At 44.0% G+C, this 18284-nt stretch overlaps 1 protein-coding gene across 1 annotated transcript in view; it reads left to right on the top strand.

Annotated features, from left to right (window-relative positions):
- The window catches only part of LOC128685329 (G1/S-specific cyclin-D2-like), a 95044-nt gene extending 78093 nt beyond the window's left edge, over positions 1–16951 (top strand). The window contains exon 4 of the mRNA XM_053771814.2: positions 16441–16951. Coding sequence (XP_053627789.1) covers positions 16441–16775 — 335 coding nt within the window. The 3' untranslated portion in view covers positions 16776–16951. The remainder of the gene's footprint in view (positions 1–16440) is intronic.
- Positions 16952–18284: the final 1333 nt, after the last annotated feature.

Below are 18284 nucleotides of genomic sequence, written 5' to 3'. Positions count from 1 at the left end.
TGCCGTATGCCAGATCAACCAGGCTGTTAGGGATATGTGGTCGGCACGCCAATAGCAAATGCCTGTTTGATCAATAATTGAACCAGGAGACCTGGCCCCAGGCAGTTCCACAAGAGTATAAATACTGAAAATACGTCAGATGTAATGCAAGTTGTATTGATTAGCTTCCACAGTGCCGTAAATATACGAATACCCAGTGTGAATGATGTCAGACTGACAGCCTCAGAATGGCTAAGTCTGTCAGTGTGATAGTGGGCCGAGGTGTGTACTCACCTATTTGTACTCACCTATTTGTGGTTGCAGGGGTCGAGTCCTAGCTCCTGGCCCCGCCTCTTCACCGGTTGCTACTAGGCCCTCTCTCTCCCCGCTCCATGAGCTTTATCAAACCTCGTCTTAAAACTGTGTATGGTTCCTGCCTCCACTACGTCATTTTCTAGGCTATTCCACTGCCTTACAACTCTATGACTGAAGAAATACTTCCTACTATCTCTCTGACTCATTTGTGTCTTCAACTTCCAATTGTGGCCTCTTGTTTCTGTGTCCCCTCCCTGGAACATCCTGTCTTTGTCCACCTTGTCTATTCCACGCAGTATTTTATATGTCGTTATCATGTCTCCCCTGACCCTCCTGTCCTCCAGTGAGGTCAGGCCGATTTCCCTTAATCTTTCTTCATAGGACATTCCCCTTAGCTCTGGAACTAACCTTGTCGCAAACCTTTGTACTTTCTCTAGTTTCCTGACGTGCTTTATCAAGTGCGGGTTCCAAACAGGTGCTGCATACTCCAGTATGGGCCTGACATACACGGTGTACAGTGTCTTGAATGATTCCTTACTAAGGTATCGGAATGCTGTTCTCAGGTTTGCCAGGCGCCCATATGCTGCAGCAGTTATCTGATTGATGTGTGCTTCCGGAGACATGCTCGGTGTTATACTCACCCCAAGATCTTTCTCCTTGAGTGAGGTTTGCAGTCTTTGGCCACCTAGCCTATACTCTGTCTGTGGTCTTCTGTGCCCCTCCCCCATCTTCATGACTTTGCATTTGGCAGGATTAAATTCGAGAAGCCATTTGCTGGACCAGGTGTCCAGTCTGTCCAGGTCTCTTTGAAGTCCTGCCTGGTCCTCATCAGATTTAATTCTCCTCATTAACTTCACATCATCTGCAAACAGGGACACTTCTGAGTCTAACCCTTCCGTCATGTCGTTCACATATACCAAAAATAGCACTGGTCCTAGGACCGACCCCTGTGGGACCCCGCTCGTCACAGGTGCCCACTGAGTGTGTGTGTGTGTGTGTGTGTGTGTGTGTGTGTGTGTGTGTGTGTGTGTGTGTGTCAGTCATTCACAAGACACGCATTCGTTTTGGGGAATCTTGCGCCTTTCCTCATAGCTGAAGCCTTTTCCAAGCCGATTCATCTCTTAGCCGAATAGTTGAGAGGTGAGGAGGATGCAGGTTATGGTTTCAGATGGCACTGGGGTGACAACTGTGAATGTCCCGCTGAATAATGAGACCAGGGTCATCCAACCCTATTGAAATACTGGTAATTGCTGCTAGAATACGCTTCACCAATTAACTGCTGATGATACAATTCTAATGAGGATACAAGAGAGCTGCAGGATGATCTGAGTGCGTTGTTGTGGTCCGAAAAGGTGACATATGCAATTTAATGTAAATAAATGTAAGATTCTGTCGAGGGAAACGACAATAGGTATTGTATTTATGAAGTAAATAACATAGATCCCGATTAAGAAGAATGCAATAATATCAAGCCAAGACAACAGTAGCAACGTTTTGCTCCTGGAGAGCGAAACATTGTCAAAATAAAATGTCACAATTTGCATCTGTCCCTGTACCTATCATTTTGTCGGTAATTCTACCATTATTACCCATCAATGCAAGTGTTCGCAGTGAAGTCAAGTGTTCGTCTCAAGAAATATATCTCAGATTATATTATTTCAGCTTAATATATCCTTGGTAAGGCGTCTTGTAGCTGAAGGATAACAAGGTTGATCCTGTGTCTGGAATTTGTACTCACTGCGCGTCACAAATCTTCCCTAAAAGGAGCCTAAATGGGGCCCTTAAAGTATGTAATCAGGACAGGACTCACTGCAAACGGTTCATGTTACCTGGAGTCTACCTGGAGGGTATTCCTGGGATCAACGCCCCCGCGGCTCGGTCCACGACCAGGCCTCCCGGTGGATCAGGGCCTGATCAAACAGGCTGTTACTGCTGGCCGCATGCAGCCCAACGTACGAGCCACATCCCGGCTGATCCGGCACTGACTTTAGGTATCTGTCCAGATCTCTCTTGAAGACAACCAGAGGTCTACTTGTAATGCCCCTTATGGCTGGTGGGAGGCTGTTGAGCAGTCTTGGGCCCCGGACATTTATTGTGTTTTCTCTTAGTGTACCAGGAAGGATATAGGACAGCAGTGGTTTGGCAATAGAGTTGTGGATGAGTGAAACAAATTCCTGAGTTGGACTGTAGACGAGAGAACTTTGGGTTTATTTATAAACAAGTTAGATAGCCGTATGACTGTATATAGGTGAGACCTACCTAGCAGTGGCAAATGAACCTACTGCCTTAAGTTCGTCCCTTCAAAACAAGCTGAGAGGTCACATGCATGCCCACTCCACCCCCGTGTTCGTTGTTTATAGTGCTTTAAAGCAAGAATCATGGTCCAAGTCGGACCGAAACGTCGTCGTAAGCTTCTGTCTTTTATGTGCGGGTTATTTGTGTATCGTTCCAGTCACGGTATTGTGCCTTTTTGTTATTTAAGAATCATCTATATGCGTCACGTCCATAAATGTACACTTGATATAATGCAGTACAAGCCGTGCAGATAAGTCCTGTACTTCCCAGTCATTATCCTCTGACCCCAGGCCACATCACATTCATTTTTCACACCATTAGTTTGTTATGAATGCTATATAAAACATGTTTAGTCACTGGTGTTGGTTTTTTAGTGGTGCAGGTGTTAGCAAGCCGTCTTGTATGGGTGTGTCACGTGTGTGTGTGTGTTTGCATCTAGTGATTTCCAGGAGTTGCCCCTTTTTACCTTTCTGTGTAGTGGCTGGTGTTTCTTGCTAAGGAGTCTACTCTTAGGTCCATCTGTGTATATCATTCTTCATGTATCCCTCTGTGATGATAACGCTCCCACCGTATTTTAATCAATTCTTATTAGGTAATGAACACTGGCGTCCTTGTAACGTGGAGGTGGTGCTGGTCTCTCACGACATGTGGTAGACGTAACAGCCGCGGTGGCCTTGCCTGGCCGTGTCGGGCGTGTAAGTTGCCTTGATAAACCACGTCTGCTACGTGTCTGCCAAGTCGCAGTGTGACTGCTCACTTAAAGACGTTCTCACCAAAATTGTTCCTCTCCCCCCTCCCTCCGTCCCCCATGTATTTGACGCATATTCTGTACTGTGTGAGTGGCTGCAGTGGTGTGGGCAGCATGGTCTGACGCATGGGAGAGAGAGAGAGGTCGCGGCTACCTGACGCATGGGAGAGAGAGAGAGGTCGCGGCTACCTGACCATCCTGTAGCGAGGTTTTCACCCCCTTCCTCTAGCTCACCAGACGCCTCTCCAACCTCGTGGTAACGGCCAGTTTTCCCCACGTGCCAAGATGCGGTTTGCTGAGAAAAGATTTCAGACGTTTACCCTAAAAGACGTGTTGGGGAAGTGGTAGACAGTGTTCCATGCCTCTCTCACATTGTTCCATGCCTCTCTCACATTGTTCCATACCTCTCTCACATTGTTCCATGCCTCTCTCACATTGTTCCATACCTTTCCCACATTGTTCCATGCCTCTCTCACATTGTTCCATGCCTATTCCATATTGTTCCATGACTATGTCATATTGTATGTATATATATATATATATATATATATATATATATATATATATATATATATATATATATATATATATATATATATATATATATATATATATATATATATATCTGTGGCTATGATATGTCTGTGGCTAGTTTCGAGAACTCTCTTTCCCGTCACAGGCTGGCCTTCCTGTTGAACCCTGGCCAGCCAGGCTGTTTGTGCTAGCTGCCAGCAGGCCAACATAGTCTTTACAACACACTTGATCTGAGAGTAGTAGAAGGAAGTTGTCTTCTTCCAGCAGTGTTTGTGATATGTACTGGTAGTATATTGAAAGGGCTTGGACCAGGAGCCTGACTGCGCTTTGATTGTGATTGTAGCTACAGTTTCCCCTGCTCACTATTGTGTTAATTCTGCTCTTTCTTCCACGCTCTTCCCTCCAGTAAGTTGTTACAGTGTACAGTTGGGGATCAGTCCCTCGAGTATCTTCCCGTGTATTAATTAAGGGGGATCAGTCCCTCGAGTATCTTCCTGTGTATTACTTAAGGGGGACCAGTCCCTCGAGTATCTTCCCGTGTATTACTTAAGGGGGACCAGTCCCTCGAGTATCTTCTCGTGTATTACTTAAGGGGGACCAGTCCCTCGAGTATCTTCTCGTGTATTACTTAAGGGGGACCAGTCCCTCGAGTATCTTCCTGTGTATTACTTAAGGGGGACCAGTCCCTCGAGTATCTTCCTGTGTATTACTTAAGGGGGACCAGTCCCTCGAGTATCTTCTCGTGTATTACTTAAGGGGCACCAGTCCCTCGAGTATCTTCTCGTGTATTACGTAATGGGGACCAGTCCCTCGAGTATCTTCCTGTGTATTACTTAAGGGGGACCAGTCCCTCGAGTATCTTCCCGTGTATTACTTAAGGGGGACCAGTCCCTCGAGTATCTTCTCGTGTATTACTTAAGGGGGACCAGTCCCTCGAGTATCTTCTCGTGTATTACTTAAGGGGGATCAGTCCCTCGAGTATCTTCCTGTGTATTACTTAAGGGGGATCAGTCCCTCGAGTATCTTCCTGTGTATTACTTAAGGGGGATCAGTCCCTCGAGTATCTTCCTGTGTATTACTTAAGGGGGATCAGTCCCTCGAGTATCTTCCTGTGTATTACTTAAGGGGGACCAGTCCTTCAAGTATCTTCCTGTGTATAACTTAAGGAATTTCTCTTCTATTCCTGTGAAAACAGTGCTTTGACGAGCCTGGCCTATGGCCGGGCTCCCGGAGTAGGGAAAACTCTCGGAACTCATCAGAGGTAAAGATGCTTTGTTGATTATATGCGGGCAGCTGTGCTATCTCCCCTGCCTTGATAGATACTCTGTTCATGTAATATTTATGTCGTGAGAGCACAAGTAATTTGAAAACCACCGGTATTGTTTATCTCGTTTTGAAAGTTCTCGTTATCCACCTTGTCATTTTCCTGCTCTATTCTCCGTGCTGCGTTCGGCACCAACAGCCTAGTCGACCCAGCCAGGACCAGGTCTGGTCTGGGACCAGGCTGCAGGGGCGACGACCCCCTCGGAAGCGTCGTAAGGTAAACATTAAAATTACCTTTTCACTGATCAGACGAGCCTGGCACATGGCCGGGCTCAGAGAGTAGAGAAACTCTCGAAACTCTTCAAAGGTATATCAAAGGTATATCAGTATTTTTGATTATCATATCGATACATTTTTCAAAATCATTCCAAGTTATGTGCTGACGTCTGCCAGACTGGAAGATGTACTGGTGATGTCTGCCAGACTGGAAGATGTACTGGTGATGTCTGCCAGACTGGAAGATGTACTGGTGACGTCTGCCAGACTGGAAGATGTACTGGTGATGTCTGCCAGACTGGAAGATGTGCTGGTGATGTCTGCCAGACTGGAAGATGTACTGGTGATGTCTGCCAGACTGGAAGATGTACTGGTGATGTCTGCCAGACTGGAAGATGTACTGGTGATGTCTGCCAGACTGGAAGATGTGCTGGTGATGTCTGCCAGACTGGAAGATGAGGTGTTGTTTAAACACAGATACACGTTGTTACAACATATACATTGTGGGTTGAGTTTTTTAGATTGAAGACTGGGACACAGAAGGTCCCTTGCTGCCTCTCGCTACCCAGATGTTGTAGGTGGTGGTAGCAGCGTTCAGAGGGTCAACGCACTGTTGTAGGTGGTGGTAGCAGCGTTCAGAGAGTCAACGCTCTGTTGTAGGTGGTGGTAGCAGCGTTCAGAGAGTCAACGCTCTGTTGTAGGTGGTGGTAGCAGCGTTCAGAGGGTCAACGCTCTGTTGTAGGTAGTGGTAGCAGCGTTCAGAGTCAACGCTCTGTTGTAGGTGGTGGTAGCAGCGTTCAGAGGGTCAACGCTCTGTTGTAGGTGGTGGTAGCAGCGCTCAAAGGATCAACGCAATGTTGTAGGTGTTGGTAGCAGCGTTCAGAGGGTCAACGCACTGTTGTAGGTGGTGGTAGCAGCGTTCAGATGATCAACGCACTGTTGTAGGTGGTGGTAGCAGCGTTCAGAGGGTCAACGCTCTGTTGTAGGTGGTGGTAGCAGCGTTCAGAGGGTCAACGCACTGTTGTAGGTGGTGGTAGCAGCGTTCAGAGAGTCAACGCTCTGTTGTAGGTGGTGGTAGCAGCGCTCAAAGGATCAACGCACTGTTGTAGGTGTTGGTAGCAGCGTTCAGAGGGTCAACGCTCTGTTGTAGGTGGTGGTAGCAGCGTTCAGAGGATCAACGCACTGTTGTAGGTGGTGGTAGCAGCGTTCAGAGAGTCAACACTCTGTTGTAGGTGGTGGTAGCAGCGTTCAGAGGATCAACGCACTGTTGTAGGTGGTAGGAGCAGCTTTCAAAGGGTCAACGCACTGTTGTAGGTGGTGGTAGCAGCGTTCAGAGGATCAACGCACTGTTGTAGGTAGTAGGAGCAGCGTTCAGAGGGTCAACGCACTGTTGTAGGTGGTGGGAGCAGCTTTCAGAGGGTCAATGCACTGTTGTAGGTGGTGGTAGCAGCGTTCATAGGGTCAACGCACTGTTGTAGGTGGTGGTAGCAGCGTTGAGAGGGTCAACGCACTGTTGTAGGTGGTGGTAGCAGCGTTCAGAGGGTCAACGCACTGTTGTAGGTAGTGGTAGCAGCGTTCAGAGGGTCAACACACTGGTGTATAGGTGGTGGTGGTGGTGGTTGTGGTATCATGGTAGTGGTAGCAGGGTGGTGGTTGTGGTATCATGGTAGTGGTAGCAGGGTGGTAGTAGCTGCGACCACAGTACTCAGATAGGCCTACAGTTGACAGCAATTGTATCGCAGTGGAATAATTGACATATGAAATATAATCTGCCTATTGGTGGGCTCACTAGTGTCTTTGATTACAAATTTGATCATATGCCAAAAAAGTTAATAGGCCTAATTCAGGTAGGCCTGCATGCTAATGGCTGGAGGCTCTGGCTCGGTACATTTGCCCCGGAGGCCTAGCAGGCTTACCCTAATTTGCACATGACTAGAGTTTGAGGGGTAGTGATTTGTAGCGATGAGTGAATCAAAGATCTGCCTGGAGGATACCTGGAGGTTATTCCGGGGATCAACGCCCCCGCGGCCCGGTCCATGACCAGGCCTCCCGATGGATCCATCTAACAATTGCAGTGGAACACTGGTAAAGGGCTCTTGATCCTCTGAATTGATGCTTACCTCACTTTCCCAGGATCAGCTGTTATCGCTTTAGTGTTGATGAGGCCGGGCTTGTGGGAGCAGGTTGTTCCAACTGTGTTCCTGTATCTTGCCATGTGTAGGCTTTATTGGCCTGCAGACAGCAGTACTCTGATCAGTCAACAAGAAAGCCTGGCATCAGGCCGGGCAAATGTGTGTGTTCAGTGTTGCAGAGATCAGACGTCATGCGTACACTAGTGGCGTAGTGACCCGATGGTATACTACTGTTATGACCACGTGTAGCTAGGGGCCACATAGCGGTCACTAACAAAGCAGCAGAGGGGACCACGTGTGAGACACACAAGGCCTTCAAGACAGCGTTTACCTGTGACCACATCCAGGGTTGCCCTATCCTGGCGGCCCCGCCTGGGGCCAGGCGTGGAGATAGGTACCGAGAGGGAAGGAAAGGGGATGGGAGAGGAGACAGAGTAATGGTAGAGGGTAAAGGGTAGTGGCAGAGAAATGCTACAAGGTAAATAGGTGATGCCAAAGTAATGTTAATAAAACAAAGGGCGGTGGCAAGGTAAAGTGATGGTAGGAGGGCAGTGTGAACATGTTAAGAGGGATAGTAGTGGTGACACGTACTGCGCAGCGTTGTTGGTATACAGCGAGGAGCAGGTTTAAGCGTGTCTATACAACACAGAGCTTCCACGCTCCTGGTAGACGTAATGCTATCGTAACTGCTCGCACTACTGGAACAGTTACTGACGTAACATTTGCCAGCAAATATATACCAGTGGAAATAATTCTGAGTGGAAGTTTAACTATAAAAATCACCAGGGTACCGTATCTGCCGGATGCTGCGACCTACTCGTGAAAAAAACACTACTTGGAATCTGTCTGTCCGCCATTTTTAAAAGCCCAGGTGTTGCTTGAGGACCGCGTGGCTGTAGAAAACGGGATATGGTACACCCTCTCTACTGTGAAGTATTACGCTTATTTTCCGTTCTGGAACGTAAAAACGTACATTATCTCTTCGTTATTATAAACAGAGAATATTACTGTGTTTTCAGTGACACTTGAGCCGCGTAGGATTTTTTTAAGGACGTGATTGCAAGTATGTTAAGAGGGCATTTAAATCTCCACGAGGTAGCGTAGTGTGCGTACAAAAGGCTGGTCCGTCTAGCTCCTGGGCGTCACAATGGTGTCTAGCAGCTGAGAGAGGAACCTTCAAACATCTTTCACAACCAACGGGCGTAGCGCTCACTCCCTTTCTCCCTGCGTATCATGTCTGCCTCTGTTGCCTCTTACCAGTGTTGCAGTAACCCAGGCGTCCCTCCCTTGCCTCGACGACCACGTGAGCACAGCAAGGCCATGCTACCTCACCTCGCCACGACACCCTGCCCCACCTCACACCTTACCACGCCACGCTGCCTCACCTCAAACACCACACTACGCTGCCCTTGCTCTACCTCTCACACCTTATCACACCACTCCCTCACCTCAAATACCACACCACACTGCCTCACCTCAAATACCACGCCACCCTGACCCCCCTCACACCTTACCACGCCACACTACCTCACCCCAAACACCACACACACCTGCGCTCCCTCTCCTCACAGCACACCATCTCCATTTCTCCTGTGTGGGAGAGGCTGGTTGGCTATCTTGCAAGATAACGGTTCCAATTTATGAACTCCAGGGCTGTTGCAGTGAAACCTTTGATGCTTATAAAGGCACTGAACTAGCAGTGATATGCTTGACAATGTTCAGCCTCGCAGATCTTGTAGCTGAATGGTTCACAGAACCGACAAGTTGATAAATTAGACACATGTGCAACACTTGGGTATCTTTAGTGAGGAAACGTTTCCTCCTATTCTTCACCTGTCTCCTTTGTATGGACTGATGAAGCCACTGTGTGGCGAAACCCAAGTGTTGCACATGTGTCTAATTTACCAACTCGCGGGTCTGACTGGCTGTGGTAGCTCATTCACGTAACCCGACCCAGCTTCTGTTGGTGTATACGTCAGGGATACAGGTTTAACTTCCTCTTGTAACCATCGCACTGTAAACCAAGTTATCATACTACCTTCCTTCATCACACGACCCTCATTCATCACACTACCCTCCCTCATCACACGACCCTCCCTGCATCACACGACCCTCATTCATCACACTACCCTCCCTCATCACACGACCCTCCCTGCATCACACGACCCTCCCTCATCACACGACCCGCCCTCATCTCACCACTTCATCCCACCTCGGCAGCTCTCACACAAGCACACCATTCTGCATTTCACAGAGCGTTGCCATATTGATTTTACATGTCAAGGCTAGTAAAATATGGCAATTTATGTAATTCGGTCAGTTGAGCAGCCCCAGGAAGCAGTGGTAGCAGCGCAGGGGATAACCATCACAATGGCTAAGCTGCCAGCAATTACGACCTACACATGTTCCTGGCGGACGCTCAGCCATTTAAAGGCCGCTGCAACAGTAGCCACGCGCCGGAAGTACCATGTGGATGTGTCCTGGGTGCACGGGTTTTTCCGGAAATTCAAACGCAACGCAAGTAGTGATCTCTGCCGCAGCGCCGGGATGCTGCCGCTGCCCCCATCCCTTCTACCTACCTGGCTTCGTGTCTCCCTTCTTTCATGTCTCCCTACCATCATGTCTTACAACCTTTGTCTCCCTAACTTCATGTTTCCCTACCTTCATGTCTCCCAACATGTCTCCCTACCCTCATGAATCCCTGCCTTCATGTCTACCTACCTTCATGTCTCCCTATCATCATGTCTCCTTACCTTCAAGCCTCCCTAGCTACTGTACCTACGTACCTGCCTGCCAGCCTCGAGTATCTTGTATATATTTCTCTCCTACATTCCAGAGAAATCAATGCCAGAAACATAGTACCAATAATAAGCCGCTTGTGCTCTCTCAATTTGAATATTGTTCGGTGTTGACGGTTCCGTTCAGGGCAGAAGATACATCGGAACTGGAACAGATACAGAGACCATCTACGGCCAGCATAGAGCCGTAAATGATCTCTGGGAACGCCTTAAAGTCTTAAATATGTACTCACTGGAGCGGAGGAGAGATATGTAATATATACTTGTAAAGTACTTCAGATATTTGTCCCAAGTCTGCACACTGCCATAACAACATACTGGAGTGAGAGATATGGGAGGAAATGTACATTAAACCCAGTAACAAGCAGGGCACCGTGGGCACTGCCTTTCTGCTTGCCAGTGCTGAAATCACTTCTGGCTGCTTGAGCCTTATCGTACATATTCTTAAAGCTGAGTTAGATTCTGCTTCTTCCACCTAGCTGTCTGGGTCGTTCTTCTTTCTGACGACTCTAAGGCTAAAGAAGTGTTTCCTAACATCCCTGTGGTTCTTGTCTGTTTTTTAACTTCCAGCTGTGACCTCATGCACTTGAGACCCGCCTCATAAAGAGACTCTCATGTCCACCTTGTTAATTCTTAGTATTTTGTAAGTCGTAATCATGTCACCTGTGTTTCTTCTATCCTCTAGTGTCTTCAAGTTTGGCTCCTTTATCCTTTTATCATAGCTTATACTCCTCAGCTCTAGGACTAGTTGCGTTACAAACTTTTATACTTTTTTCTAGTTTTACATGCTTTACTGTGTGTGTGTGTGTGTGTGTGTGTGTGTGTGTGTGTGTGTGTGTGTGTGTGTGTGTGTGTGTGTGTGTGTGTGTGTGTTTTATGTAGCGTATGAGGAAGTGTTTTTAAAGGGTGGGTGCGTGGAGCAGCTGCCAGTGGAGGGAAGAGGAGGAGAGGAAGTAAAGAGAGAGGAAGGGAGGGTGAGGAAATAAAGAGGGAGGGAGGGAGGGTGAATGAGTAGAGAGGGAGGGGAGGGAGATACTACGTCACTGGCTAGCAAGGGTGAAGCTAGTCAGCCACACTGCCCCACCTCGTTCCATGGGGTGAGGCATTTCACCACCATCACTACCACTACTACCACCATTACTACCACCACCACTACTACCATCACCAATACCAACCCCAGGATACGAGCCACACCAGTCAGCTAACACCCAGGCACCTACTTACTGTTAGGTGAACAGGGACAGCAGGTGTCTTAAGGAAACACGTTCCCAGTTTTCCCACAAGTACTGGGGATCGAACCACGGACCTCAGTGTGTGAGCTGAGTGCACCACCAACCGAGTTATATATATATATATATATATATATATATATATATATATATATATATATATATATATATATATATATATATATATATATATATATATATGTCGTGCCGAATATGTAAAACTGGTCCATTAGCAAGAACTCATTTAAAATTAAGTCCTTTCTAAAATTTTCTCTTATACGTTTAAAGATATATTTTTTTCATTAATGTTAATGTAAAAAATTTTAATTTTGCACCAAAAGAATTTTAGAAAACTTACCTAACCTTATTATAATAAAAACAATTTATTTTAGCCTAACCCAACTAAATATATTTTAGATTTGTTTACAGTAATTTAATACTAAACAAACACAGTGAAATATATTTTTTTCGTTAGGTTCAGAATGATTTTGGCGAAATTATTGCATACACAAATTTTCACTTGTCCTATATGGCAAGATGAGCTTTGCTATTTAAGCCAAGATGGCAAGTTCTGCCTATTCGGCACGACATATATATATATATATATATATATATATATATATATATATATATATATATATATATATATATATATATATATATATATATATATATATATATATATATATATATATATATATATATTTCGTGCCGAATAGGTAAAACTTACTATTTTGGCTTAAATAACAACGTTCTTCTTGCTGAATAAGGCAAGCGAAAATTTGTGTATGCACAAATCATTCTGAACCTAACGAGGAAAATATATTTCATAGTGTTTGTTTATTATTAAATTATTGTAAACTTATCTAAAATATATTTAGCTGGATTAGGCTAAATTAAATTGCGCTTGTTATAACAAGGTTAGGTAAGTTTTCTAAGGTTCTTTTGGCACAAAATTATTAATTTTTACATTAACATAAGTGAAAAAATATATCTTTAAACGTATAAGAGAAAATATTAGATTGACTTAATTTTAAATGAGTTCTTGCTAATTGACCAATTTTACCTATTAGGCACGATACACACACATATATCTATCTATCTATATATATATGTATATATATATATATATATATATATATATATATATATATATATATATATATATATATATATATACATATATATATATATATATATATATATATATATATATATATATATATATATATATATATATATATATATATATATATATATAATAATAATAACTTGGCAACTGAAGCTCTAATAACTCGAATCTTTCCAGCCTCTATCACCGGTGCTGTTCCTTTCACTTTTTTGAGGCTAAAATCCCGCTGTGAAAGGCGGGATTTTCAGCCGTATGCGAGGGTTGTCGGCCTCGTGGTGTGTCTTGTGTCTCCAGATCCCCCCATAGCTCCCTGTTCGACACAACAACAATACGAAACAATGGGAGAAGCGAGTACAATACCGGCTGGCCGGAGGGGCACAACAGGCCTTGCAGGTCTGCCCGGAGAGAGAAGCTCACCTCGCTGCGATTTCTGGGTTTTGAGGCTGTGGGGGTAAGGAAGGGCTGCCAGGGTTCTCCAAGGGCTGCCAGGGTTTCCTAAGGTCTCCAGAGCTCCTCCCGCTGAGATCAACGGGAATCGCTTCGGGGTCGTCAGAAAGCTGAGGGCTACTGCCTGAGGGTGAGCATTGTTGCATGCTACCCTGAATCCGTCAGGGGATTGTTGTGTGACGGTTTGAACCTCTTGTTAGCCCCGGGACGCCAAGCCTATCGCTTCCCTTCACTGATACTGCTCCTCTCTTCATGTAAATGAACTGCAGTGACTGAATCTCGGGGTGGGGCGTGTTATATACGCGACTGCACGGTGGTTTGTAAGTGGGGAGGTTCAGAGAACCAGGGAGATGATTGCTAGCTGTGATGTTACCCCGGCAGCATACCCTCACCCCTGCTGGTTCATTGCTTGTGTCAGCGTGTGATACCCACGGCTGCACCTCTCACATAGATCTGCCCAGGCGTGTTAACCACGGCTGCACCTCTCATATAGCTCTGCCCAGGCATATTAACCACGGCTGCACCTCTCACATAGCTCTGCCCAGGCGTATTAACCACGGCTGCACCTCTCACATAGCTCTGCCCAGGTGTATTAACCACGGCTGCACCTCTCACATAGCTCTGCCCAGGCGTATTAACCACGGCTGCACCTCTCACATAGCTCTGCCCAGGCGTATTAACCACGGCTGCACCTCTCACATAGCTCTGCCCAGGCGTATTAACCACGGCTGCACCTTTCACATAGCTCTGCCCAGGCGTATTAACCACGGTGCACCTCTCACATAGCTCTGCCCAGGGCAATAAAGTCACGGTGTCCCCAAGACTGTATCTGCGCCCCATCTTTTTTGATGCTCGTTAGTGTATCCGTCTACTTCCTCGTTGTGATGTTCGTTAGTGCACCTTTCTTTCGTTTCGTTATTCAGGTTTTGTCCCTCGTGTTTCCTGCCGCCGCCATCTTTAAATCTCACTTTCTCTCTGACTCACAGTTGTTTACGAATGTTCACTGAGGTTCCTCATAAAGGAGAATGAACCTTGTGTCGTCCTGCCATTAGGATTAGAGTTAGCATTGTGTGTTCCATAAGAAGGTATGTTTGCGGGAAGATCGCGAAATCAACCATGATCCCAGTAGTGTGAAACTTCAAATTTGTTCCTTATGTCAGGTAATTATAAGACTGTTTTTATATCATGCACACACCCAAACCACTTAGGATTAAGTCCGATAATCTGACTTAGTGGTAAGTTAGCTTGTTAATGTAGCGAGGCTTAACCTGACACCAATTCCTGCTACACTGCCCATACCTTTGATAATTTCCCAGAGCCCGGCCTTGGACCAGGTTCGTCTGGTGCTTGCCTGGTCAACCAGGCTGTTTCTGCTGGTGGCCCGCTGACCCAAATGAAGGTCAGGGAAACTCTCACAGAATAATTTATTAAAGGTTAGACAGAGCTTCTAACAAGAGTCACAACATCGTGATGGGAATCAATAAAGAAAATCAACCAAACGTTAGAAAAAGGATTTAAATAACGTTTCATTCTGTCCTGGACTGTTATCATGTTAGAGATAACAAGTGACAGTTATCATTTTATAACCGAGTACCGGCGACAACGTCTTCCAAAGTTTTCCAACATTATCTAGTTATTATACATTATCTAGTTATTATTCATTATCTAGTTATTATTCATTATCTAGTTATTATTCATTAGCTAATTATTCTACATTATCTAGTTATTATTCATTATCTAGTTATTATTCATTATCTAGTTATTATTCATTATCTAGTTATTATTCATTAGCTAGTTATTATACATTATCTAGTTATTATTCATTATCTAGTTATTATTCATTATCTAGTTATTATTCATTATCTAGTTATTATTCATTATCTAGTTGTTATTCATTATCTAGTTATTATTCATTAGCTAGTTATTATACATTATCTAGTTATTATTCATTATCTAGTTATTATTCATTATCTAGTTATTATTCATTATCTAGTTATTATTCATTATCTAGTTATTATTCATTATCTAGTTATTATTCATTATCTAGTTATTATTCATTATCTAGTTATTATTCATTATCTAGTTATTATTCATTATCTAGTTATTATTCATTAGCTAGTTATTATTCATTATCTAGTTATTATACATTATCTAGTTATTATTCATTATCTAGTTATTATTCATTATCTAGTTATTATTCATTATCTAGTTATTATTCATTATCTAGTTATTATTCATTATCTAGTTATTATTCATTATCTAGTTATTATTCATTATCTAGTTATTATTCATTATCTAGTTATTCATTAGCTAGTTATTATTCATTATCTAGTTATTATACATTATCTAGTTATTATTCATTATCTAGTTATTATTCATTATCTAGTTATTATTCATTAGCTAGTTATTATACATTATCTAGTTATTATTCATTATCTAGTTATTATTCATTATCTAGTTATTATTCATTATCTAGTTATTATTCATTAGCTAGTTATTATACATTATCTAGTTATTATTCATTATCTAGTTATTATTCATTATCTAGTTATTATTCATTATCTAGTTATTATTCATTATCTAGTTATTCATTAGCTAGTTATTATTCATTATCTAGTTATTATTCATTATCTAGTTATTCATTAGCTAGTTATTATTCATTATCTAGTTATTCATTATCTAGTTATTATTCATTATCTAGTTATTATTCATTATCTAGTTATTATTCATTATCTAGTTATTATTCATTATCTAGTTATTATTCATTATCTAGTTATTCATTATCTAGTTATTATTCATTATCTAGTTATTATTCATTATCTAGTTATTCATTATCTAGTTATTATTCATTAGCTAGTTATTATTCATTATCTAGTTATTATTCATTATCTAGTTATTATTCATTATCTAGTTATTATTCATTATCTAGTTATTATTCATTAGCTAGTTATTATTCATTATCTAGTTATTATTCATTATCCAGGTTTTATTTTATTTATGGGTAATATTTTACCTTTTAGTGAATTTATTTTATAATATTTATATTTCGGGTATTAAGAAACAAACCAGACCACGGACGGGGATAGAACCCGCGACCAGAGAGTCTCAGAACTCCAGACCGTCGGGTTAGTCACTGGGCCAGCTGGCCTAGTGGCTAGCGCGACGGTCTGGAGTTTTGAGATTCTCTGATCGCGGGATCTATCCCCGTCCGTGGTATGGTTTGTTTGCAATCGTGTCATTACGATTTCGTGAGTTTCGTTCGGGTATTAAGGTTTTTCCTTTATGTTTACAGAGCCAGAGTTCGTGCAGGTGGAGCCGTCTGCCGTGGCTGTGGCTTGTATTGCGGCTGCTGTACGTGGGATGAACCTGACGGAATGGTCGTCGGTACTCGCAACTCTTGCCGGCGCTGTCAATCTCGACGCTCACTCTCTCATGCCTGTGGTAGAACAGATCGACCTGGTGGTGGAGAACGAGACTGCCATACTGCCGAGTAGTGAACACGAGCATCAGCAACAGCAACAACAACTACAACAACCCTCAACGCCCACCAACAAGCACCATCCCTCCACGCCCATGGAGTTCGATATTAATGATACGCCAAAAGACCTCACGGATATACACTTCTGATACCGAGGTCGACCGTAGTCGACCTCGGTATCATTCTCTTTTGCCCTCAGCGTCTGCAGGGACGCACAGGGAGTGTAGAAATAACAGTTGTAACAGACGCGCTGCACAGACGTGGCCAGCTAAGCCCTCACACCGCCTCTACCTTCAGCACCAAGCCTCAGGTACTCGAGGGGCTCTCAAGGTTAAGCAAGTCAAAGTAGGTGAAACTGATGCCTGCTTCTCTCTCTCTCTCTCTCTCTCTCTCTCTCTCTCTCTCTCTCTCTCTCTCTCTCTCTCTCTCTCTCTCTCTCTCTCTCTCTCTCTCTCTCTCTCTCTCTCTCTCTCTCTCTCTCTCTCTCTCTCTCTCTCTCTCTCTCTCTCTCTCTCTCTCTCTCTCTCTCTCTCTCTCTCTCTGTCTCCCTCTCTGTCCCCCTCTCTCTCTCTCTCTCTCTCTCTCTCTCTCTCTCTCTCTCTCTCTCTCTCTCTCTCTCTCTCTCTCTCTCTCTCTCTCTCTCTCTCTCTCTCTCTCTCTCTCTCTTTCTCTCTCTCTCTCTCTCTCTCTCTTTCTCTCTCTCTCTCTCTCTCTCTCTCTCTCTCTCTCTCTCTCTCTCTCTCTCTCTCTCTCTCTCTCTCTCTCTCTCTCTCTCTCTCTCTCTCTCTCTCTCTCTCTCTCTCTCTCTCTCTCTCTCTTTCTCTCTCTTTCTCTCTCTTTCTCTCTCTCTCTCTCTCTCTCTCTCTCTCTCTCTCTCTCTCTCTCTCTCTCTCTCTCTCTCTCTCTCTCTCTCTCTCTCTCTCTCTCTCTCTCTCTCTCTCTCTCTCTCTTTCTCTCTCTCTCTCTCTCTCTCTAAATATAAATATGGCTGTTTGCAGGATCTGCAAAGACTTATCGGAAGCCCTTCAAATCATAGTCATTTCACGGGGTTGAGATGAAGCCAAACCAAAGACATTAACGGGGTGAGGTGGCGGTGGTTCCTACGGACATACGTAATGGGTGATAGCTTCCCCTACAGCTCATTTAAGAAGCATACTTGAGCTGATACTGTGTATTATATAAGACAATGGTAGATGCTGGCGCGCGTCCTCAGGGCAGGGCGATCTGGCTCATACCAAATGGTATAGATCTCAGTCATTTTTCTGTATCCAGTCAAAGTCAGGGTTGGGGGACCTGCGGGAAGTCTGCCTTCAGGATTTATAACACCACTCACTTATAGAATCTATAGAATTCTAAGAAAAGACAAACGTGTTCCAAAAGTGCCTTAAGATCTAGACGGGGTTAGTGGAGGGTGTGAAGACTAGCCAGAGAAATTTCACGTAATGTTGATGGAACGAGCTAAATATAGTCAACACTTCTGTACTTAAGTTTAGGTTTTGATGCAACTTGTCCTAGTGCTGGCATTTGAGTTGAACGAATGGCTGATACCATGCACTTTATAGTTCCTTGATGGCCCCCTACATGCTTTTGTGAAAATGTATCAGTATTATTAAGTAATAATAAAATATTTGTAAATGAACTATCAAGAATCAAGGTGC

Source organism: Cherax quadricarinatus, chromosome 8 (assembly GCF_038502225.1).
Source record: "Cherax quadricarinatus isolate ZL_2023a chromosome 8, ASM3850222v1, whole genome shotgun sequence".
Classification (NCBI taxonomy): domain Eukaryota; kingdom Metazoa; phylum Arthropoda; class Malacostraca; order Decapoda; family Parastacidae; genus Cherax; species Cherax quadricarinatus.
Note: the sequence above shows the minus strand (reverse complement) of the source record. Positions and strands in the feature narration are given on the sequence as shown.